At 36.8% G+C, this 26,546-nt stretch overlaps 1 protein-coding gene across 1 annotated transcript in view; it reads left to right on the top strand.

Moving 5' to 3' along the window:
- The first annotated feature begins 69 nt into the window (after positions 1 to 69).
- The window catches only part of LOC148946438 (huntingtin-interacting protein 1-like), a 49,293-nt gene continuing 22,816 nt past the window's right edge, over positions 70 to 26,546 (top strand). Inside the window, exons 1-2 of the mRNA XM_089097700.1 lie at positions 70 to 91; positions 1,251 to 1,450. Of these exons, the coding sequence (XP_088953826.1) occupies positions 70 to 91; positions 1,251 to 1,450 (222 nt within the window). The remainder of the gene's footprint in view (positions 92 to 1,250; positions 1,451 to 26,546) is intronic.

Raw genomic sequence — 26,546 nt, 5'->3', positions numbered from 1 at the left:
CTTTCTTTTGCAAGTACTAGGGTTATCCGAAAGTAATTTCAAATTAGACTCTGCCACTTGGTGCTCAGAATGATCGCCGTAGCAAAATACTGTACATTTCCATAATCCTTTCGCACCACTTTTTGACTGCAAAACAATTGCTGGCCAAGGGGGTAACTTTTGAAACTAGCGAGAACAATATCAAAAGGCTTGAATTTTGACATGAGCGTAACAGTGAAAATAAATAATTACTTATCTTTGAGTTGGCCAATTAATCCAGTAATCTGCAAATAATTTCAAGTAATTGCAAGTAGTCCAAGTATTTCAATGGACGATTCAGATGATAATAGTGCTGAATACTAATCCAAAGCCACAATCCATAGATAATCCTTAAGCCGTAATCACATACAAGTCATGTAATCAGATGTTAGCATAATAAATTTCTTTCTACGCAAATCAATAGGCACCGTGCCTAGGTTTATCCACAAGTAAACAGTTAATCCATGAAATGTACTTTTTTGTTTTAAGATGTGAACTGATAATACGATAATAGTCTTACAGAAACGTCAGGGTTTTATAATTGCTATTGCTATTTGTGAATGATCTTTCTGATTACCCTGTTGTTTTTTTATTTGATTTCTTAAACTTTTTTGTTTTATTTTTTTACATTGTTATATTTTTAATTTAGTATTTGTTGAGCTTGAGCTGAAAATTTTATAAATAAAAGGATCCACAGTGCGATCAAATAAAGTGAACACACAAATAAAAACACCATTTGCCACAACACCAAAAACACCATAGATATATGATTTTTAATACCTGAAAACCGCGATTTTGTCAGAGGTTTCTTTTCATTGTTTTAAAATTATACTTATTTGGGCAGTTTCGTCAGTGTTGCCACGTTGAGCCAAGAAAATAACAGGCAAAACTAGTTAGTTGAATTTGACAATGTTTTTCGTCCGCAAAAATTCAAACATTATCAATATGTTGATTTTCGAAGATAGTTAGAACTTCAAAGGGAAGCTACATGTTTTTAGCTTGTTGTCTGCTGATTATTCACCCACGTTTCCACGAACAAAAACTCCATAACTTCATAGGAACACGTTTCCCATTAAAAAATTGAATTCTCGATTGTTCCCAAGATTTGTTTTTCGATTTTATCCCGATTTTTTAACTAATTCCTACAATCATGTCCTTTTTTCCGTCTTTTGTGCTTTAAATGTCAATTACAAGATAATCCTGTTCCTATGTTAAACTGGCATTTCTTCCAGATATAATTATTGGAACATTTCAAGAAAAATGTGGACGCACATTTTGGACAAATGTCAATCAAATCCAGTTAAAAAGCCATCCCTTTGCTGCGTGGAAGTTTTGCCACATTCTTCACAAGATCCTCAGAGACGGGCATCCGGATTTTATTCGAGATTCTATGCCGTACATTCCCATGATTACAGACCTGGGAAAACTTTGGGTAAGCACCCCTAGCAGGATTTTTTGAAGAAAAAGCCAACTATTATCGATTTTCTCATCAAATTTTGATAAAGCCTTGATTTCCAACCTTAGACAGTAGATACAAACGCAGGGGCGGGAGTTTTAGGCTCATGTCTTCCCCGAAAATTTTAATCATTTTGTGTCTTTATAAAGACCCCCCCCCCCCACAAACACACAAAATGTATTCTTGTGCGTGTGCCTGCATTTCACTGTTGGATAGATTTTGCTGTAATAAGATAAAATTTATTAAGCAAAATGAATATGTCATATGCCCTGATGAGATGAATTTTTATTTTTAAGTTTAAAAATCACTGAAGGAACAATCGAAAAGATAACAATCAAAATCAGACAAAATAATGTTTACGACAAAATGTATGCTCAAATTATTGATTCTTCCGATATCAGTCACGTTCATAGGGAGCAGGGGGGGGGCATGTCCGGCTCTCCTCAGAAATTTGCCCGTTCTTTTGCATTTTAAAGAACCAGGCCTCCCCGTGAAACAGGTTCCAGTGTGATTGCCTGTATTTATTATTGGATAGGATTTGGTCTAATAAATGTAAGCTACTGTAAAGGCCCAAGGATTGAAAAATTCTTGATTTTCCCATGAAGTCTTCGAATTTGCTTAAAGCGTCTAGAAAAAAATTCCTAAAAAAGCTAGTAAATGACTGCACATTGTGTTGGTTTATCTGACCTTTTTTCTTTGGTGGATGACATTCATGTACGCCTTCAGGGTACGCCTTCATTCAACTGCATGTCTGTATTAGTATCAATCAAGGAAGTAGTTTTCTCACTTTTTGGATTATTCGATGAAAATATAGTTGGTCTATTTTACTTTTACGTGTCGTGCCATTTACTAGTTTCCCTTTTTTAGTTTTTCTCCTTTCCCCCACTCTTACTATTTTATGTTTTTTGCTTTTCCTTCTTTTCCCCACTTTTATTAGTTTCCCTTTTTTACTTTTTCTCTTTTTTCCCACTTTCATTAGTTTTTCTTTTTTACTTTTTCTCCTTTTCCCCAGTTTTACTAGTTTAACTTTTTTATTTTTCCCTATTTTACCCACTTTTTCTTTTTTACTTTTTCTCCTTTTCCCCGCTTTTACTATTTTTTCTCCTTTTCTCCACTTTTACCAGTTACTTTTTTTTACTTTTTCTCCACCTTTTCTTGTTTTTTTTTTGCTTTTTCTCCTTTTCCCCACTTTTATTAGTTGCTCTTTTTTACTTTTTTTCTTTTTTCCCACTTTCATTAGTTTTTCTTTTTTACTTTTTCTCCTTTTCCCCAGTTTTACTAGTTTAACTTTTTTATTTTTCCCTATTTTACCCACTTTTTCTTTTTTACTTTTTCTCCTTTTCCCCGCTTTTACTATTTTTTCTCCTTTTCTCCACTTTTACCAGTTACTTTTTTTTACTTTTTCTCCACCTTTTCTTGTTTTTTTTTGCTTTTTCTCCTTTTCCCCACTTTTACTAGTTTCTCTTTTTTACTTTTTCTCCTTTCCCCTCCTTTTACACCCTTTTCTTTTTTTTACTTTTTCATCTTTGTTAAAGCCTTATAATTGCTTTCTTAAAATATTTCAGTAATTGCTGGCATATGCCGGCAACCATGGTTAAGCACTCGAAATTGCGCCTCGTGTAGACTTGAGAAGATGTGTTAGCCCCCATCCTTCACTGGTTGTGGGACCATTGCGACATAACCACTTCAATGATTTAATTAATGTAAAAATTGCAACTTATAATGCTACGACGTTAAAATAAAAACTACCATACTGTTATTTTGACTGACGAATTCAGACGCTTTAACCTGGACTCATTACGAGTTTCAGGAACTTGGGATAGTATCCCAGGGATATCCCAGGGATAGTAAACATGAAATTAGTTAATATAAAATTTATTTACTGTGGTAGGAAGGACGGGGTGCATAGGCAGGGAGTAGACATCATGATGAGTAAGGAAGCTGCTAAGTCCTGTTTAGGTTGGGAAGGTTTTAATAATAGAATACTAATTGCTCATTTCACGACTAAAAGTGCAGGATACCAGTCATAGTAGTATATGCCCCTTTTGAACCGACTGACGGAGATAACTTTGACTCAGATGAATTTTACTTTCAGTTACAGGAGCAAATAGACAGGGTCCCCGATAGAAATATTATGTTATTACTGGGGGATTTTAACGCCCAGGTCGGTAGAAATAGGGATAGATGGTATCCCAGCCTAGATAAATTTGGTGTAGCAAAAGAAAACAGTAATGGATATAACAGTAATAGAGAGTTCTGACTCGGATGAACTTTACGTACTTACAGCTACAGGAACAAAAAGACAGAATCCCAGGTAGAAAAAAAATGGTATTTTATTAGGTTATTTTATTGCTCAGGTTGGTAAAATTAGGATTAGATGGCATCCTAGCCTAGGTAAATTTGGTATAAGAAAAGAAAATAGTAACAGTTATAGAACGCTGCTATTTTGTATGTATGACAATCTAATTATAACCCATACAGTATTTGATCATAAAATGACCCATAAGTTAACATGACATTCACATGATCGTAATACTGCCAACCTTATTGATTATGTTATTGTAAATCGAAGACTAACAGGATCGAAACAAGATACTAGGGTATATAGGAGTGTCATTAGTGATGTTAAAAGTAAAGATAACCATTTAGTAGGGCATAGGGTTAATCTAAAGCTGACATTCAGGAAGTGTTACCTTCCGGGAGGTTATGGTATTGCTAGACTTCAAGTTTAACATTTGATAATGTGGAAGTTGGATGGAATAATTTTGAAAATAGTTTTTGAAGTCGCAGATGATTTCTTAGGGAGAAAAGCTACAAACGCATTTAGGAATGTTTTTGAAAATGCTTTAATTTTTTACAGAAGAGTAGGGGCGTGTACAAGAATCATTTGGGTGATAGATCATAGACAGCGCAATAGCGCTGCCAAAGTTAAAAACGATGTTGGCACAATGTATTATCTATTTTTGGTTTGTCGGTTTCTTTTAGACCAGGTCACTTCGTATCAAAGGAGTTGTCGTAGAAACTTCGAAAAGGGCTCATTTGATTGGAAATTGGAAGGGCTTGCGCCCATTTTAATAGCCGAAAGTGATTGGAAGGTCACTAACGCCCCTTCAACGCCCACCATTTCCCCAAAAACATCCAATCAAAATTTTGAGATAGCCATTTTGTTTCACCATAGTGAACAGTTCTGGAAATTAAGTCTTTGAGGATGACACCCCCCCCCCCCAGAGCCCTCGGGGTGAGGGTTGTAAGTTATGTCCTGAGGGCATATAAGGTTTATATAGAAAGGGTGATGGTAGAAACTTCAAAAAGGGTTCATTTGACTGGAAATTGAAAGTACTAGTACCCTTTTTAATATTCGATAGTGATTGGAGGGCAACTAACACCCCTTCTAAGCCTACAATTTATTTAAACACATCAAATCAAAATTTTGGTATAGCCGTTTTGTTCAACGTAGTGAAAAGTTCTGGAAATTAGGTCTTTGATGATGACAAACCCATCACAACCCTCATGGCAAGGGTTGTAAGTTATGCCCTGGGGGCATATAAGGTTTTTATAGAAATACCTGTCTTGGAAACTTCAAAAAGGGCTCATTCGATTGGAAATTGAAAGAGCTAGTGCCCTTTTTAACAGTCGAAAGTGATTGGAGGGAGACTAACGCCCCTCTGATGTTTACCATTTCCCCTAACACATCCAATCAAAATTTTGAGATAGCCATTTTGTTCAACGTAGTTGAAAGGTCCCGAAATTATGTTTTGAGGATGACAAACCCCCACATCCCTCAGGGCAAAGGTTGTAAGTTATGCCCTGGGGGTGTACAAGGTTTTTATAGAAAGCGTTGTCGTAGAAACTTCAAAAGGGTTCATTCAACTGGGAATTGAGACGGCTAGTGCCCTTGTTAATAGCCAAAAGTGACCGGAGGGCATGTCTCCCCCATGCCTATCATTTCCCCAAAAATGGGATCAATATTTTGTTATAACCATTTTGTTGAACGGTAGTTGAAGGGTCTAAGAATTATGTCTTTGTTGATGACAGCCCCCCCCCTAAGATCGCTCAGGGCTAAGGTTGTAAGTTACGCCCTGGGGGTATATAAGGTTTTTATAGAAAGCGTTGTCGTCAAAACTTCAAAAAGGGATCATTCGATTGGAAATTGATAAGGTGATTGTCCTTTAAGATTTAAAAGTAATCGGAGGGAGAATCATCACTCCCACACGCCTATAATTTCCCCAGACACTTCCGATCAACATTTTTTATAAGGCCGTTTTGTGCAACGTCGTTGAAAGATCTGGAAATTATGTCTTTGTGGATGACAACCCCCTTCCCCCCTCCCCCCTCATAGCCTTTAGGACAAGGGTTTTAAGTTATGCCCTTGGGGCATATTAGGTTTTTGTAGAAAGCGTTGTCGTAGAAGCTTCAGAAAGGGCTCATTCGATTGGAAATTGAGTAGACTAGTGCCTTTTTTTATTAGTCAAAAGTGATCAGAGGGCAAATGAACCTCCCTCCCTCGCCATGCCCTTCATTTTCCCAAACACTTCCAATTAAAATTTTGAGATTGCCATTTTGTTTTCACGTTGTGAAAAGTTTTGGAAATTAAGTTTCTGAGGATGACAACCCCACACAGCCCTCGGGACAAGATTTATAGGTTATGTCCTGGGGGCATATAAGGTTTTTATAGAAAGTGCTGTCGTAGAAACTTCAAAAAGAACTCATTTGATTGGAAATTGAAAGGGCTAGTGTCCTTTTTAGTAGTCGAAAGTGATTGGAAGGCAACTAACATCCCCTCTCACGCCCACCATTTCCCCAAACACATCCAATCAAAATTTTGAGATAATCATTTTGTTCAACGTAGTTGAAATGCATCTGAGGGTATTAAATCTTTTTGAGGATAACAAACCCCCTACGGCCCCCAGGGCAAAGGTTGTAAGTTATCCACTGGGAGCATTTAAGGGTGTTATAGAAATTGTTGTCTTAGAAACTTCAAAAGGGTTCATTCAACTGAGAATTAGGAGGGCTGGTGCCCTAATTAATAGTCAAAAGTGATCGAAGGGCAAATTCCCCCTCCCATGCCAATCATTTTCCCAAACACTTGTGATCAACGTTTTAATATTGCCATGTTGTTGAACGTTGTTGAAAGGTCCAGAAATTATGTCTTTGAGTATGGCAACCCACCACAGCCCTGGGGGGGGGGGTATATAGGGTTTTTATAGAAAGTGTGGTCGTAAAAACTTCAATTAGGGCTAAATTGATTGGAAATTGAGAGGGTTAGTACCCATTTTAGTAGTCGAAAGTGATCGGAGGGCAACTAACACCCCCCCCCCCCTCCCACGCCCATAATTTCCCCAAACACTTCCGATCAATATTTCTATATGGTCATTTTGTTCAACGTAGTTGAAAGTTCTGGAAATTATATCTTTGAGCATGACAACCCCTCACCCCCCCTCCCCTATAGCCCTCAGGACAAGGGATGTAAGTTATACCCTTGGGGCATATAAGGTTCTTATAGAAAGTGTTGTCGCGGAATCATCAAAAAGGACTCATTCGATTGGAAATTGAGAGGACTAGTACCTTTTTTATTAGTCGAAAGTGAACAGAGGGCAAATGACCCCCCTCCCCATGCCCATCATTTTCTCAAACACTTCTAATCGAAATTTTGAGATAGACATTTTGTTCAAGATATTTGAAAGGTCTGGAAATTTTGTCTTTGAGGATAACAAATCCCCCCTGCCCTCAGGGCAAGAGTTGTGAGTTATGCCCCGGGGGCATATAAGGTTTTTATAGAAAGCTTGGACATACAAACTTTGAAGGGGGTCATTGGATTGGTAATCATACACTCTAGTGCTCTTTTTAAGAGTCAAAGTGATCGGAGGGCAGCTACCCCCTTCCCCCATACACATACGTCGTATTGTCCCGAAATGCATCTAATAGGACTTTTGAGGAAGCCATTCTATTCAAAATAGTCGAAATATCATATAACGAGGCTTTTCGGGTTGAAACTAACCCCAGAGATTACTGGCAAGGGTTGTAAAGTATGGTCAGGAGTTATCTAAGGTTTTTATGGAAGGGATGGTTGTTTAACTTTTGGCTCATTTGGTTGAAAACTGGAATTTTTAGTTCCTTTTTAAGAAAAGTGATGGAGGGCATTCAAACTCCCCTTTAAAACCCCGCCTTCACGCTCTTGTGGTATATAAGGTTTTATAGAAAAAAGGGTGGTCGTATGTGCTTTGGAAGGGACTCATTGGATTGGTAATCATAAGTTCTCGTGCCCTTTTTAAGTGTCAAAGTGATCAGAGCGCAGCTACCCCCCCCCCCCTCCACACGCACACAAACACGTCGTGTTTTCCGGAGATGTATTCAATAGATATTTTGAGATAGTCCTTTTATTCAAAATAGTCCAAACATCATATAACAAGGCTTCTGAGGTTGATACAAACCACCAGAGTATTAGACGGAGGGTTGTAAGTTATGCCCCTGGGCATTTGAGGCTATTATGAAAGAGATGGTTGTATAAGCTTTAGAGGTTGCTCATTTGGTTGAAATTGGAAGTTCTAGTTTCCTCTTAAGAGTCAATAGTGATGGACGTCAAGAAGCATCCCCCCCCAACTACCCCTCTTTTCACCAAATGTACCTGATTGAAATTTTGCGATGGTAATTTTGTTTAATATAGTCTAAAGAACATATAACAATCCTTCCAAGGTTGGCACAACCACTCAGAGCCCCGGGGCAAGGGCTTTAAGCTATGCCCTGGGTGCATATAAGGTTTTATGGATTGGGTGCTCGTATTAAATTCAGATGGGTCTCATTTGATTTTAAATTGGAAGTTATAGTGCCCTTTTTAAGAGTCAAAGTGATCTGAGAGAACCCTCCCCCCCCCCCCCTCACACCCATCATTTCCCATAAAAAATTTTTAAACAAAGTTTTGAGAAATCAATTTTTTCAGCATTGTTGAAAGGTTCAGCAATTATGCGTAGCAATAGTTTCAGTATTAGTAGTAGCATTAGTAGCAGTATGCAAATAACACCTCTTTTTCAACATCCCCTTCAACACACGATGAAATTTTAACTTAATACCATCGACCGGTCATGAAGCATTGCTGATACGTCCTTTTGACGACCTGATATGTCCTATGACGACCTATGTGTGTTTCAATTTATTTTAATACAGTTACAATATTGCCCAAAATTTTCGCCTTAATACCCTTGGGTTTATTAGTTGTAGTAGTAGCACCAGTAAATATAGGAGTAGTAGCAGTAGTAATAATAGCAGTAATGGTTGTAGGAGTAGAAGCATTAATGCTATGATTCAATTTTTGTCTTTTGGTTAGTTCAACATCCCAACAAGCGTTGTGAGTTCTAATTTCACATACAAAACTGTTCCTAAGATATTGGTGATATGCCCTTTTGACAACCCGCACGGGGATGGCAGGTTATCAGAGGCAACGCTGTAGCGTTGCCTATAGTAAAGGCCATACGGCTCCAATGTTTTATTATTATTATTATTATTTTTTTTTCCAGAGGCACTTCAAATGGAAGGGGTCGTCGTAGAAAATTCAAAGGGGGCTCTTTCGATTGGAAATCGAGATTTCTTGTGCCCTTTTCAATATTTGAAAATTTTGGGAAGGCAACGAGCCCCCCCTCCCCTTGATACCCATAAATTCCATAACCACATGAATTCAAAACTGTGAGATAGCCATTTTTTTCAGCGTATTTCATTCCCAGATATAAAATGTATTTTTGAGGAGGATACTCCCCCCCCCACAACCCGCCGGGGAGGGGGTTTAAGTTTTGCCCTGGGGGCATATAAGGTTTTTATAGAAGGCGTTGTCGTAGAAACTCCAAAACGGGCTCATTCAATTGAAAATTAAAGAGCTAGTGCCCTTTTTAATAGTCGAAAGCGATTGGAGTGTAACTAGCCCCCCCCCTACGCCCATCATTTCCCCAAAAACATCCAATCAAAATTTTGAGATAGCTATTTTGTTCAGCGTAGTTGATTTCCAGATAGAAAATATATTTTTGAGGAGGATACCCCCCCACAACCCTCAGGGCAAGGGTTTTAAGTTATGCCCTGGGGGAATATAAGGTTTTTATAGAAGGCGTTGTCGTAGAAACTTCAAAACAGGCTCATTCAATTGGAAATTAAAGAGCTAGGGCCATTTTTAATAGTCGAAAGTGATTGGAGTGTAACTAGCCCCCCCCCCCCCACGCCCATCATTTCCCCAAACACATCCAATCAAAATTTTCAGATAGCTATTTTGTTCAGCGTAGTTGATTTCCAGATAGAAAATATATTTTTGAGGTGGCCATTCCCCCACAACCCTCAGGGCAAGGGTTTTAAGTTATGCCCTGGGGGCATATAAGGTTTTTAAAGAAGGCGTTGTCGTAGAAACTTGAAAACAGGTTCATTCGATTTGAAATTAAAGGGCTATTGCCCTTTTTAATTGTCAAAAATGATTGGAGGGCAACTAGCCCCCTCCCCCCACGCCCATCATTTCCCCAAACACATCCAATCAAAAGTTTTAGATACCCATTTTGTCCAACGTAGTTGATTTCCAGATAGAAAATGTATTTTTGAGGAGGACACTCCCCCATAATCCTCAGGGCAAGGGTTTTATGTTATGCCCTGGGGGCATATAAGATTTTTATAGAAGGCGTTGTCGTAGAAACTTCAAACAGGCTCATTAGATTGGAAATTAAAGGGCTAGTGCCCTTTTTAATAGTCGAAAGTGATTGGAGTGCAACTAGCCCCCCCCCTCCCCCACGCCCATCAAACACATCCAATTAAAATTCTGAGATAGCCATTTTGTTCAGTGTAATTGATTTCCAGATAGAAAATATGTTTTTGAGGAGGACACTCCCCCAGAACCTTCAGGGCAAGGGTTTTAAGATATGCCCTTGGGGCATATAAGGTTTCTATAGAAGGCGTTGTCGTAGAAACTTCAAAAAAGGTTCATTCGATTGGAAGTTCACAGGGATAGTTCCCTTTTTAATAGTCAAAAGTGAATGGAGGGCAACTCGCCCCCCCCCCCTCTCCCTACACCCATCATTCCCCCAAACACATCCAATCCAAATTTTGAGATATCCAATTTTGTTCAGCGTAGTTGATTTCCAGATTGAAAATATATTTTTGAGGAGAACACTTCCCCACAAGCCTCGGGGCAAATGTTTTAAGCTATGCCCTGGGAGCATTTAAGGTTTTTATAAAAGGCGTTGTCGTAGAAACTTCAAAACAGGCTTATTTGATTGGAAATTAAAGGGCTAGTGCCCTTTTTAATAGTCAAAAGTAATTGGAGGGCAGCTAGCCCCCCCCCCCCTACGCCCATCATTTCCCCAAACAAATCCAAGCAAATTTTTAAAATAGCCATTTCGTTCAGTATATCTGATTTCCAGATAGAAAATATGTTTTTGAGGAGGACTCTTCCCCGAAACCTTCAGGACAAGGGTTTTAAGATATTCCCTCGGGGCATATAAGGCTTTTATAGAAGGATTCGTCTTAGAAAGTGAAAAAACGACTCATTTGAATAGAAGTTAAAAGGAATAGTACCCTTTTTAATAGTCAAAAGTTATTCGAGGGCAACTAGCCCCCCCCCCCTACGCCCATCGTTTCCTCAAACACATCAAATCAAACTTTTGAGATAGCCATTTTGTTCAGTGTAGCTGATTTCCATATTGAAAATATGTTTTTGAGGAGGACACTCCCCCACAACCTTCAGGGCAAGGGTTTTCAGTTATGCCCTGCGGGCATATAAGGTTTTTATAGAAGGCGGTGTCGTAGAAACTTCAAAAAAGGCTCATTCGATTGGAAATTCCGAGGGCTAGTGCCCTTTGTAATAGTCGAAAGTGATTTGAGGGCAACTAACCCCCCTCTCACGCCCACCTTTTCCCCAAACACATCCAATCAAAATTTTAAGACAGCCATTTTATTAAACTTGGTTTTAAGTTCTGGAAATTAGGTCTTTGAGGATTACAACTCCCCCAAAGCCCTCAGGGCAAGGGTTGTAATTTAAGGATTCTCCGAATCCTTCATATTATTTTTTATGGCAGGATGCTCGTATAAACTTTAGAGGGAGCTCGTTTGATTGGAAATTGTAAGTTCTTGTTCCCCTTTTGAGAGTTAAAAAAATTTGAATGCCAGCTAACCCCTCCCCCTTCTTCGAACCCTAAATGAATCGGATAAAAATTTTGAGATAGGAATTATGCTGAAATATTTCCAAGTTCTGATGACACAAACTTCGGTGTCGACACAGCCCACCAGGGCCCAGGGGTAGGCGTTGAAAGTTATGCCCTGGGGCATAACTTATTAAGGGGGGTTTATAACTTATGGGAAGGGTTTTTGTATGGGAAGAACATATAGGAAATCTATTATAATTATCCAATTATAAGGTTAAAATATATACTCTGTGATAGATGCAAAATTGTTTTGGCACACAAATTCCTATTAAGGTCAATTCCAAACTGTCGTGATCCCTTTGTGTCAGCAAGTGAAATGGTCTAAACTCCCTTATTAGAGCTATTTTTCAATCCATTCATTGTTGTCAATCGCTGTCCACAAGTTATGCAAGCTGTCTATTGTTCATATATAAGGTTTTTATCAAAGAGGTAATCGTACAGACTTTGATAAAAGCCTCATTCGATTTAAATTGAAAGTTCTAGATCCGTTTTTTAAAGTCAAGAATAATCGGACAGTAAGCACCTTCCCCCATACCAAAAAAAAAACTTTAAACTTTTTGCAATAAAAAACGAACAAAAATTAATTAAAAAAAACTTACCGAAAAATATTTTTTTCAAAGAAAATTAAAGGCCATTTTAAACTTAATCTCAGAAGATAAAAATACCTGTTAAAATTAAAACTCAAAACGACCAGAAATTACTATTAAAAAATAAATGAAACCCAAAACGAACATAAATTAAATGAACAATCATAGCAAAAAACATACAAGAAGTAATAATATAAATGAATAAATAGATCTTAAAGCGAGTAATGCTTCGATTGAATATGAAAATCTAGCTTAAAACGCAAAACAAATGTTTTGCTATTAAAGTATAAATGAAACTTAAAACGAATAGAAATTAAATAAACAATCAATGCGAACAAAACATACAATATATATTAATGTAAATGAATAAATAAATCTTAAAACGAGTGAAACTTAAATTGAATATGCAAATCAAGTTTGGATATAATAAAAATAACTACAAACAAGAGTTTGGGTATCGTCTCACTGCAGAAGCCTAAAACCTACTGCGTCATTGGCGCTTTACTTACTTACTTAAGTCCCATCCGTCCTTGAAGGTCGTCTTGGTGCCTCTTTCTTCGTAACGGCGTGGATGTGCCTTCTGTATGCTTCACGGTCTTTTGCTAGGCGAAGAAGGTCCGAGAGGCGGTGAGGTGCAAAGTTTTCCTTCCACCTTTTTGGGTGACGACCACGAGGACGAGAACCGTGAATTTGGCCTTCGAAGGTGATTTTTGGGAGACGGGACCGACTCATCCGTTGTACGTGACCGAGCCATCGAAGTTGCTGGAGCTGGATCTTCATGAGAATTGTTTGTTGTACTTTAAGGCGCTCGAGAAGCTCGAAATTTGAGATTCTATCAAGGTAAGTGATCCCGCCGATGCGGCGGAGGCACTTAGTTTCAAATGCTGCAAGTCGACGGTTGTCATTTACCTTCAGTGTCCATGTTTCACATGAGTAGATTGCGACGGGGATGATCAGGGGATAGATTGGCGCTTTACTGAAAACGAATTATATTACAAATGTTTTCTTTTGTACTTAATATTGAAAATAAATATTAAAATTACAGTACAATTTTGATCTGATGAGCTCTTAGCAATTAATATCATTATGCATCAAATATTCAGTTTAATTTATTAGTTCTTTTCAAGATTGGTCAATACAAATATAGTTTCACTACAAGCAAAATTTGGATACTGTCCCCTTCTTTAACTGTAAAAACCTAAAGCCTTCTGCGTCATTGGTGCTTCACTGAAAACAAATTACTCGTATATTACAAATTTATTATTTTCCAGTTCTTACAGCATTGAAAATGAAAATAAAAATTACAGTGAAAAAAAAATTGAACTGATTGCTCTTTCAACAATTAATATCATTATATATCTAATATTCAATTTGATTTTGTTTATACTTTTCAAGACTGTTCAAGACTCATACAGTTTTGCCATTTTTTTTAACTGTGCCATTTGTTTTAACTAATCGTGTTAGTTTGTTATGAAAACATTTGATGGCTTCTAGGCATTTCTATTTGAGCGGAAAACTGCACCTCAAACTTTGTGAAACATGTATTTTCTTGCATTAAACACCAAAATATAATAAAATGTCAAGTTTCGGAGTGTTTCACCACTCTCAAGTAAGTGCTATTGGTATTTTTGAATCCGCTTGGTAAATATAGGGGGTGGAGGGTAGGCTATTTCTCGTAGGAGCCCCATTCCGTCGTCGTATGATTTATAATTTCAACAGCTGGCGTCCGGACTATCATATAATCTACCAAGCATACAATTACCCCAAATAAGTATTAATAAATAAATGAAACCCGAAAAGAACAAAAATTGAAATGAATATTAGAGTAACGAGCATAAATTAACATGAGTAGGCTTCAAAACCCCTATGCTTTCTAAAAGCCTGAATATAATTTGTACTTCACTGCAAAAAATTCAAATAAGTTTACTGAAAAAAATATGCATTGTCAATTTAATATACATATCCTGATATTTATTCCCTAAAATCTTAATTAATTTTTTATTTCTTAAAGTTACAAAAGTGAAAATATTTCAAAGAATTGTTTTCAGTAAAAGCTCATCAGTTCAAAATTTTATTGTAATTGTAATATTTATTTTCAATATGAAGTACAAAAGAAAACATTTGTAATTTAATTCGTTTTCAGTAAAGCGCCAATGACGCAGTAGGTTTTAGGCTTCTGCAGTGAGGCGATACCCAAACTCTTGTTTGTAGTTATTTTTATTCGATTCAAACTTGATTTTTATATTCAATTTAAGTTTCACTCGTTTTAAGATTTATTTACTCATTTACATTAATATATATTGTATGCTTTGTTCGCATTGATTGTTTATTTAATATCTGTTCGTTTTAAGTTTCATTTATACTTTAATAGCAAAATATTTCTTTTCGTTTTAAGCTAGATTTTCATATTCAATCTAAGCATTACTCGCTTTAAGATCTATTTATTCATTTATATTATTACTTGTTGGATGTTTTTTTCTATCATTGTTTACTTCATTTTTGTTCGTTTCGGGTTTCATTTATCCTTTAATAGAAATTTCTGGTCGTTCTGAGTTTGAATTTTAACGTGTATTTGTACCTTCTGCGATTAAGTTTAAAATGACCATTACTTTTCTTTGAAAAAATTATTTTTTGGAAAGCCTTTTTTTAATTAATCATCCGTAAAACAGAAATATTATCGGAAAATTTCACCTTCATACCTTCATAGGTTGGGGATTTTGAGCTAGCCAGAAGACACTGAGTGTATTCATTTAATACTGCTTCTGCGGTTACTGTAACTGACGACACTAATGGCATTAAGTTGAAACTCTTAGGGAAAGTTTAGGAGGAGTTTCAATTAAACGAAAGATCTATATGCATGCAGGTATTAAAAGGGCATATAAGCACCATAGTGCACATAAGGACATAGGCAGCGATACTCTATCATAGCTAGTAGTATCATTGATATTTTAAAGGAGCTAATTTGGTTGAAAATTAAAAGTTCTAGTGCCCTCTTAAGAGCAGCCCTCGTCTTTAGCTCATAATTTTTCAGACACTTCCAATCAAAATTTTAAGACAGCCATTTTGTTTAGCATAGCTGAATGGTCTAGCAACTATATCTTCAGGGTTATTGGGTAGGTCAACCCCCCACAGTAACGTAATTTGCCCATTATGCTTAAAAACTAAATGTTGCTTTAAAACAAATCTAAACCCACTGTTTGTATTCTGGTTGCCAATTTGACATCTCAGCAATATACCAAGCACGACTGAGGGTATTAAGTTCAAATTTTCGGGACTACTTCTGTTACTATTTCTGCACTTAAATTTTACTAAATGAAAGAGTGTAAGTGGCTGTGAAAGAGCATAAATATATTTTGGGGGGAATAGCATTAACTTTTATTTATCAGGTCTACTAGAGGATGTATATGACTAAATTAAACACCACTATTTGTGTCGTGATTTGCAAAAGAGTTTATGTTATTAAAAATTGCTGAAAAAGTTTCTCCAGAATATAAATAGCAGGCCAAACTATAAATTCTTCAAGTTAACCGGGAAGATTCAAACTTTTTTTCCCCCTGAAAAAGACTATGCCAATATAGAAAGAACAGAAATTAATTTAAAAAACTTTTCCCACAAAATAAGTTTTTTTCAAAAAAAAAGTAAAGACCTCCATAAACAAAAAATGAAGAAAAATAGAATCAAATAATCTACCAAGCATACAACTACCAAAAATCAGTATCAATCCAAAACGAACAAAAATTAAAATAAATAAGATAGTCAAACTCAAAACGAGCAGAAATTAATATGAGCAGGGTTCAAAACCCCAATGCTTTCCAAAATCCAGAATATAATTTGTACTTTTCTTAAAAAATTATCTGAAATATTTTCACTTTTATAACTTTAAAAAATCAAAAATTAATTCAGATTTTAAGGAATAAATATCAGCATATGTATATTAAACTGACAATGCACATTTCTAAAGTAAATTGGTTTGAATTTTTTCAGAAAAGCATAAATTATATTCTGGCTTTTAGAAAGCATTGAGGTTTTGAACCCTACTCATATTAATTCCTGCTCGTTTTGAGTTTGACTCTGTTATTTATTGTAATAAGCTCTGCTATTTAGTGCGTAGCTCTGTTAGCCTCAGGTGGCTTGATGCTCAGTGAGTATGTATTTATATATGTGAACTTTATATGTATATTCAGCTATTTCTATACTTTTGTAAAGTAAGAGTGTTCTCGCGAGATGGCCAGCAAAGCTGGCTCAACTTTCCATCTGAAGTTCACGACTAATGTAAAGCTGGTAGACTGTATTCATGAGATGAAAAGAATTGTCTTGACTTAGAATGTGGATCCTGGCCGCGGTTTGAAAGTGTTTTTGGCTAGTAGATTAAAGTGCCAGATTCGAATTATTCCAATCATGGCTATAAAACAACTTAGGCCTACATTTACCTTTTTTTTTCTTTTTTTTTTAATTCCTCTCTTTTCTGAGTGGATGACTTCTTGAAATGAATAGTATTCTTAAGAAACCTTTCAGAATCACAACATTGAGCCCGTTACTAATCCGAACCTACGGTGACAAGTTGACAAAGACAATGGAATTTTGATCAATTTTCAAATAACTTGCTTCTTCAGTTGATAATTGCGATAATTTTTACTATCCAGTCTTAAAAGCAAGCTTTGGTTCCCGTAGGATATTCACGACGGAAACTTTTTCTCCATTCAGAACCGGCTTATTACGAATAACTCTCTGTACTATGTATCTCCGGGTGAAAAGGATACAAGCCTTGTTATTTTCTTAAAATTTTATATTTGGAACTCAAAAGCCTTACCCGCCTTGGTTTATGAGAGAATAGAAACATACTTTGTCATTAATGTAGCAAGAGCGCTATACATATGAAGTTTCTTTCTTTATATTTTTCCTTATTGTGCTGGCTGATTTTTTTCTCGTTTTGAACGATTAAAACCCCCGATCACCACAGGCAGGTGTTTCGAATCCGGCTGTTCTATTTTTCTTATTTTGGCATTTTTCAAAAATTTATCCCCCCCCCCTGTGCGTCTTATGATTGTCCCTTGATTTTATGACGATTCCTTCTATTTTCACATGACTTGCCTATTTTTGCCTTGTTTATCTCTACCTCCTCCCCCCCCCTGGTTTTTCTGTCTCCCTTTAGATTTTGAAAAAGACTCCTTTTGTTGTTTTTTTCATTGAAAAATACAGTTTTTTTCTATTTTCATTGAGAAAAATTGAGAAAACAAGGAAATTGCCCCCCCCCCCTCATCTCTAGATTTTGAAAATTAATTTTTCCCCCCTTACATTTTCATGAATCAGTGCCACTGTCCTCCTCCCCCAAGAAACTTCATGCTTCCTTCAAAAATATAGGCACAAGTTGTTCATTTGTAAGTAGTTGTGCCTAGCCGAGATTGTGCTAAGGATTATCAGCTTCATTGCTACACTTTGTCCACCTTCATTTACATTTTGCTCTTGCTTAATTTTCCTTGGACCTGTACCTCATCGGGCTCGTTTTCCTTTATTGTCTTATTAAGATGCCTGCTCACATACTTTTTTGCCTTTTGTCTTCACATGTCTGCTTTCCTTGACACGTAATTAAGCTAATTAAGTAAATATAATTACACATTTCACTCATATGAACAGTAATTATTTCCCAATGCAAAGCTTGCCAAATCAGACAATTTACTGCTAAGTTTGTTTCTTTATCTTTTTTACATGTTTGACGTAAATTGTCAATAAATATTGAAAGGCGATGTTTGTATCTTGTAAGGATTTGAATGAATAAAATTTTATTCAATCACACAGAAAAAGGTTTGATTTACCCCCTCCTGTCTAAGATCGCTCCCAGGGACATCCCCTCTGGAAAAATTGCGGCTTCAATATGCCCCTTATCATATTCTGACCAACACCGTACCCCATCAAAAAGAAAATCTCAGCCGGTCGTTTCAATTTACGGGAAGGGGAATTTGCCCATCTTGGATTTTCCCCCTCTTCTTGGTCGATAAAAAATTCTTTGATTATTTTCATTTAAAAAATGCCTTTTGTGATGCTTCCACTGAATAAAGGACAAATTCCCACTATATTTTGGAAAATGCATTTTGACCCCACCCCCCCCCTAAATTTTAGTGAATTGGCGCTATTGACCTCTCCCTCTTCCTAATTTCTTCTATAGAAAGCGACTGCCGAATTAGTCATAGGATACCCGCGCTTGACGTATGTGACTTGGTATATAGGAGACTGAGAGATAAAGGCCTTGGATTAAACGGGTTGAGCGTTGTACTTTTTTTTGCACATCCAGACTTTGACAAAAACGTCTTGACTGGAAAATGTATTGACAAGAATCGACTCTACCTAAAAATATCTCAGTTTTTACTGATGCTTTACGGATCATGGGGTTTTCCTCATCTAACTCGCTTTACTAGTAAATGGTACTTCAGGTTTATTTGGCCTGCTAATTCCCTTTCACCATGACCTGTTAGGTTAGACTGAGTTCCCCATTCCATCGAGATAGGGAAGTAAGTAACTTCGCCTTAAAAAAAAAAAAAAAAAAAAAACTCTAAAGGAAAATAATCTTATTTTCAATGTAGTACCTTAAATTAGATTTTTTTTTTTTTAAAAACCCCACTGCTTTTCTATGACGAACAAACAAACGTTCAAATGGGGATAAGTCCATTTACTAGATAGTGAAAACAGATACGAAAGTCTGGATATTTTAATCACATGTACAGCGATCATCATCAGCAGAAATACTAAAGTATTAAAATTAAAGCATAAACATATTTATACGGGACCAAATAATAACTTCAGGTTCATTAACTAGACTTTCTGAGGGCGTTCAATAATTGGGTTCATCCAAAGTCTTCAGTTTAATTTTGGTGACCGGCATTTGCCCCCCCCCCCCGGCGATTACCCCCTCGAAAATACCCCCCGCGGAAAATAACTCCTCCCCCCGTGAAAAATAAGGCTTTTCAAATTAGAGAGTTTTATTTCAGTTTATTTTTTTTATTTCCTTGGGGGGAAGGAGTTTTGGTACTTGTGTATTATGGGCCACTCACACATGTTTACGCTATTTAAAACTCGAGAACAAACTGTTTTCTTCGTTAGTTTTTTTCAGCTTAGCGTGAGACAAAACAAAGACAAGTGACAGAATATACTGGAAATATATAATTTGGGCTAGCCTATATATTTGCACATAGGGGGGGGGGGTAAAGTATTTGGACAGTTTGAAGTCAGACAACAATTCTTTCTAGGTATATGGCCACTAAAAAATTAAAGAAGAACAGTGAGGTATCTGGAAATTTTGTTAACTATAAAAAAAAGAAAAGAAAAGATCTCAGTGAAAAGTAAATGTAAGGTTTCATTTAAGTGCTTTTTCAATGACCGTTTTTCCAAGTATAAAGTTCTATTATTAGGTTAATGTAGTGATTCATTTAAGTGATTTATTATGATCGCTCATCAAAGTTTATGTTATAATAATAATAATAATATATGGAAAACCCGTCGTATACAATAAATGTACAATGACAGAGTATACAAAAATGCGAAAAGAGGAAACAAAAAGAAAACAAACTAAAAAAAATAACAACAAAAGCAACAACTTCTTCAATAGTATAAAATAATACGAAAAGAGGAAACAGAAAGATAACATAGGCTACTCAAAAATTACAACAAAAACAACAACTTCTTCGAAAATAGCAACAAGGACAACAACTTCTGAAAGGAGAAAAAAAAAAGAAACTAAGCGGGAAAATTAAACAAGCAAACTTGTCCACTCGTGCTTTATAATTGCTGGTTTTATTTTTTGCCGGCTAATAAGTGTCTCAACAGCTAGATTTGGGTCCGCTAGATTGTAGTGCCGAATCAGAAAACTATGTTTTGTCCAATGTGGCAATTTCAGTAGGTACTTGGCAAAACAGAAAAATAAGGAGCGGATTTTAGACTTTTCACGGTCTGCCAATAATTTCCAGAAAGGGGTCACATATAATATATGTGGCAGAGCGGTAGCGTTGTAAATACTTGCCAGTAGTGGATGGTTAAACGATCAAAGCATAGGAGCTGCAAATTCGCCGTTCAAGATGTGAGATCAGGAGGGAGCGGGTATGCTGTAATATGGTACCTTTTGGCAGCCCCAGATATACTATTTTATCAACAGGTGTTACTGAGCAATCACCTAGTGTGAAATTAGTAGGAGGGTCATTCTTCCAATTGTAAAGCAAGACTTCCGAATTTTGAGAGTTAAATCTGAAACCAACTTTCTCGTAATTAGACTGCAGACATGAGAATATTTCTGAAAGGCCGTTAAGCGTCTGGCTGAGATTCAGCGTGGCATCAGCATAGTATACTAGGGAGATGTCAATGGAACTGAGAATGCATGATGAAGAACAGCTGTCTTGGAGCTCAATAATGTAGTTGTTGAAGAAATTGGGGGATAAAACAGCCTCCTGAAGGGCTCCTTTACGGACTGGTATCAAAGCTGACCGTGGGGCTGGCGGAAGGCCTTTATCGGGAGGGAGCTTGAGTTGCACGCGAAGGCGAGAGTAAAAATCACAGAAAGCCTGAAGGATATTTAAGTTCGCTCACCTTCTAGCTGATTTTAGCAACATAAGCGCATGAATCAAAGAATCAAACACTCTCTGCAGGTCTAAGCCACCAATGGCTAGAATTTCTCCTGATTTGTGTGCATCCAGAGTGCCTATGCAACGACATGGAGTGCTTCAGCACAACCAATGCTGCGTCAGAAACTGAATTGTCTTGGTGGACGGCAACACAGTTTTTCAAACTCATCTACGAATAAAAGTTCAAATAACTTGTAAAGAGAAGTAGCAATCGTGATTGGACGAAAAGCGGAGCATTGCATGGTAATTTTTCCTTTTTTAGGAACTGGCATAAGATCTCCAATTGAAAAAGTGGTTGGGACAATACCCTGAATGAGGATAATCTGCATCAGGAGAGTTACGTGGCTAATAAGAGCGGGCCCACCACTTTTTAGATGGTGTGCGCTGATCTCATCGATCCAGAAAGATTGTTTAGGTTTTAGGCGAAAGATGGCCTTGCATACAGCTCCGTTTCTTACAATATAATCTCCCTGAGGACAACTATCTAAGAAGTCTTCCAATTCAGCTTCGCTTTCGTCGAGGGCTGGGTCAGGAGGCAAAAATTCTGACCCATAGTACGCGTACCACTCAGAATCAGGGATAGCAGATGGGGACAAAGACTCATCGCTTTTAGAGGAAAGAAAACGCTAAGCTGAAGCCAAAATTTAGACTTAGAATGGGTATCCACTAAATCTGGATTTTCAGACCAGCCAGGAAGGGTAGGATGACGGGGTCTACTTAGAGGGACGGCAGCTTTTTCAGCACAGCGAAGGGCATGGCCAACTTCTGCGCTATAAATATCGACTGATAGTTGTGTTTCCTCCTTTGAAAGAGCTGTTAATCTAGAGGGAAGATGGAAAGGGACACGAATCTTACTAAGGACTCTGGCAGCTCCTTCTTGAAATAAAACAGGGTTAATTTTACGCCAATCACGGTGAGACCTAGGAGGTGTTTTCGAAGTTTTTTGTGTTTGTGTATCTGAGCTGTGGCAAGGAATCTCGGCTGAGAACTGTATTGGTAAGTGATCAGATAGCTGAAAATCAAGCACAACCTTGACAGGCGAAATCCTTAGATTTGCCGACGCAACGACGTAATCGACATCTGATGTAGACATTGAGGTGTGTACGTGTGTAAAATTTAAATCTTTGCGCTTGAGATCAAACTGGTCTTCGAAAATACTAAGCAACAACGTAGAACTTAAAGGCCTAGATAAGAGCGGTTCATTCAAATCGCAATTGAAGTCACCAACTAATATGCATTGAAAGCTTAAGGATCTAATACGGTTAATACACTGACCGAATTCATCACTAGAATAAGTAAAAGCACGCTCCGAACGCTCATCATGGTAATTTGTAGGCAAATATAAATTAATAAAAACACAGCCCTCAAACGAATCGCTAGAAAATTATCATTGACTTCAAATGCACTAGATCTTAGAGTCGAACGAACGAAAGTGGCAATGCCACCGGAGGGTCGCTCTTTTACACTTAGCTGCTTCGCTGAAACAGAATAAACTGATACTGAACTATTAAAACTAAGAATACTTTTGCTGCGGCTTGTGACGAAATGTTCTTGTAAACAGACAACTTCATTTTGCTCAAAAACAACATCTAAGATTGGAATTTTATTGGCGAACAAATCATTAAGGTTCCACGATAAACATTTAACTGCACTAGCTTCAGATGTCATTTCTTTTGTGAATTACTGTTTGAGGGACATTTTACACTGTAACAAGTGTGACTGCCAATTTTCTATGCAACGCAGAATGTCGGCTGTCTGCATGGTTCATCTCGCGTAGAACGATGTTCATTTGAGGCACATCTAGAGCATAAAGGTTCAGCCGTACATTGGGAAGCGAGGTGACCGATTTTGTGACAGTTATAGCATCGTCTTAGCAAGAACTTAAACGGATCAGCACGTAGACGTTCGTAGCCGATAATCACCAAAACATTCTGAAATTGTTGGAGCTCACTGATAGTGTCAAAATACACTTTGAAAGAAGGGGATTTTCCGCATTGTTCTGTCTTCGTACTATTCGGGATCACATTTTTATTCCTTCACAGTTTATATCCTCGGGGAAATTTCGAATCACAGCTATGTCTTGGGGTTCTCGAACAGCAGCTTTGAGGTTGGGCTTGGAAGATTTCGCTTTCTCAGCGATTTTCGCTGCTGCAGCTTTCGACCTGACCACAAGCTTCCATTCATTTGTAGATTTGCGAAGTTCGCTAACGTCATTTCCATTTTCACAGAAACTGTCTATGAAAGCTTTCTGGTCATTTGGGCCATTACTTTTCTTGGGGGGACGTTTCAAGACAAAAGAATAGGAAGGAACGTTTTGCTTGGACGTTTAAGGTTCACTGAGACTGCTTGTAAAATTATTGTCAGCTGGAAAAGACAGGGTAGCAAAAAAACTATGAACTTTCCGAGAGAGTTCATTTACTTTGACAGTAACTGTTGCATTCACCGCATCTCCGATGACCGGAACCGAGCAGGGGTTGAAGATAACAAGTTTTGGCATGCTCACATCATTTTTCGCAGCTGCTACTAGAAGTTTGCACATTTCAATGATATTGTCTTCATCTTTAGAGTAGGTCATAAGACGATTCGTAATATTCAACTCAGTATGAAGGCTTACCTTTGCCTTTATAACATCTTCGTTTGTGTAGAAAGCAACATACGCTTTTACGGTACAGTCTAATTTTATTTCGTCTGTAAGTGCTCTCGTAACACAATTCAGTAACGGATTCAAAATAATTTTTTCACTTTCAGCCATCGTAGGTCCAAGCGTAATCAAATCTAAATGTAAAGTCACAAAACAAAGACTTACCCGCAAGGTGGCTTTTTTAAGTTTCCCCCCCCCCCCACTTTCCAATAAACGCCTTCTAATTATCCAAATGAAATAATCCAATCCAAATGAAATAGTACAAATAGTTCAATCACACAGCCTGACAGTCAATATAACCAAAAACGAACTGTTGTAATACAACGAACTGTTGTAAGTAAGGAGCGACCCGGCTCAATGGTAACCGAAACTCTAGAAAACGGTATTTTGATACAAATAGATACATCAAAAGAATCACATTTTAATGCTGATTTCGAATATATAAGTTTCATCAAGTTTAATCCTACCCGTCAAAAGTTGGGCGCCTGAGAAAATTTGGCTGATTTTCGAAAAAATGAGGAAAGACCCCCTAAAAGTTATAGAACCTTAATAAAAATCACACCATCATATTCCGCGTATCACAGAACCCTAATGTAGAGGTTTCAAGCTCCCATCTACAAAAATGTGGAATTTTGCATTTTTTGCCAGAAGAAAGATCACGGGTGCGTGTTTATTTGTTTTTTTTTTTTTTTTTTTCCCAGGGGTGATCGTATAGAACCAGTTGTGCTAGAATATCGTGGAAGGGATCATTGGAATGAAAATTGAAAGTTCTAGTGCCCTTTTTAAGTGACCGAAAAAAATGGAGGGCAACTAGGCCCCCTCCCACGCTCATTTTTTTCCCAAAGTCACCTGATCAAAACTTTGAGATAGCCATTTTGTTCAACATGTTCGAAAATATTATAAGTATGTCTTTTAGGATGACATAATCCCCCGAAGTTCCCGGGGGGAGGGCTGAAAGTTATGAACTTTACCCAATGTTAACATATAGTATTGGTTACTTGGAAGTATATAGACATTTTCAGGGGAGATTTTTCCTGGTAGTGGGGGGGGTGGGTGGGTCAGGGGTTATGTGCTTGGATCTTTCCATGAAGGAAGTTTTCATGGGGGAAGGGTCATTGCTATGAAGGGGACGCCGGACTTCCCAGCATTATTTAAAAAAAGATCATAAATTTAATAAAAAAAAAAAACAAGTATTTCAACTGCAATAGCAGCAACATCGAAACTTTAAACGAACAGAAAATATTACATATGTAATTGGGTTCACCCCGTAGTCAATGCCTCGCTCTTTAAGCCAAAGATTTTTTAGTACTTCCATAAGAGCTATTTATTCTAATTAACGGCCTTTGTGATTAAGCGGTCATTTCTAAAGAATTGGAACAAAATTCGAACTTTAGCGTAAAGAGCAAGGTATTAACTAGTGGGCGAATCCCCTAATATACGTATTAAAAATGTATGAATATAGAAGTTCGTTACGTAAGTTAATTCGTAAGTTACGTTTATTTATTACTAATAAAAATGTTAGTAAATAAAATTAAACAACTTTTGAGAAAGCCATTTAACTAAATAAAAGTAAGTTAATATGAAAATTTTGTTTTAATTATTCATGTACGGTGAGCCAAGATCAAAACCTGCATTTATTCAAAAACGTTCAAAATTAAATAAAAAAACAAGTTTTTTAAACTTAAAGTAAGGAGCGACATTAAAACTTAAAACGAACAGAAATTATTCTGTATATGAAAGAGACTGTCCCCTCCTCAACGCTTCGCTCTTTACGCTAAAGTTTGACTCTGTCTCACAACTTTATTTTTAAAACAATAAAAAACTTTAGCGTAAATAGCGAGGCGTTGAGGAGGGGACAGTCTCTTTCATATACAGAATAATTTCTGTTCGTTTTAAGTTTTAATGTCGCTCCTTACTTTCAGTTTAAAAAACTTGTTTTTTTATTTAATTCTCTCAGAAAAATAAGAGGTGTTAACTGCATGAAGGCTTGACCTTGACCTTGTTATTTGTGCCTTTCATTTATGTTATTTTACTGTGTCCTTGGCCGTATATTTGGCTTTAAAATACACTTATCTATCTGTCTATCGAATATGCAGAATAATTATACCAAGCACATTTTGTATGCATACCCGAAATTAAAAAATGAAACTCAAATAAAATTCTCAAATTTGGAAAGCCTTATTTTCCATTGGGGGGTATTTCCGGGGGTGTTATTTTATGCGGGGATAATGGCCGTGGGGGGGGGGGTAAATGCCTTGAACCGTAATTTTCTTCTTTAATATTGCCTAAATATAAGTTGAATTTCAAAGGAAGGCTGCAAAATCTTCTTCATCTTCTAATTGTAAATGGAACGTTTTTAAATTTATAGTTATATACTTGATTGGTCAAATCTTCCTATATACACGACGTATTTTTTACGTAATACCTTCAATTAGGTATTTTTTTTCAAAGACCATACTTCCTTTCTATGGTGAGCAAATAAACGTACACATTGGGATAATTAAATTTATTAGACAGTGAAAACAAATACAAAAGTCTGGATATTTCGACCACATATACAGCGATCAAGACTTCTAATAAACCCAGTTATTGGACTCCTTCAGATGAATCTAGTGAATGAACCGAAAGTTATTATTCTGTTATGAATAAATATGTTAGTATCTGGTGGACTACATAAGTATGTGGGCAAAATATTCAGACTTTCGTATATGTTTTCACTGTCTAATAAACAGACTTAGTCCCCATTTGAACGTTTATTTGTTAGAAAAACAATCCACTAATCCTCCTAATAATTTCCATCTGATTATATTTAATCCTCAAATTATATTTTAACCGTTTATTGATCCTTTATTTTAGTTGATTCTGATCTCAGTTTGACCTTTACTATTCGTTCTTTTGATTAATATTTCCATTATTATATTAGAATTAGCATTATTCATATTTACATTAGTCTTGATATTATTGCATCATGTTGGCTTCAAGCCTTTTCTTAAACCCTTTTTATAAAGCCATGGCTATGCCGTTTTTTTCCTTTTAAAGTAGCTCTTTATGAGCTCCTACTTTTTAAAAATAAAT

This window comes from Artemia sp. Qi Xiang Cuo, chromosome 12, assembly GCF_049724085.1.
Source record: "Artemia sp. Qi Xiang Cuo chromosome 12, ASM4972408v1, whole genome shotgun sequence".
Lineage (NCBI taxonomy): Eukaryota > Metazoa > Arthropoda > Branchiopoda > Anostraca > Artemiidae > Artemia > Artemia sp. Qi Xiang Cuo.
Note: the sequence above shows the minus strand (reverse complement) of the source record. Positions and strands in the feature narration are given on the sequence as shown.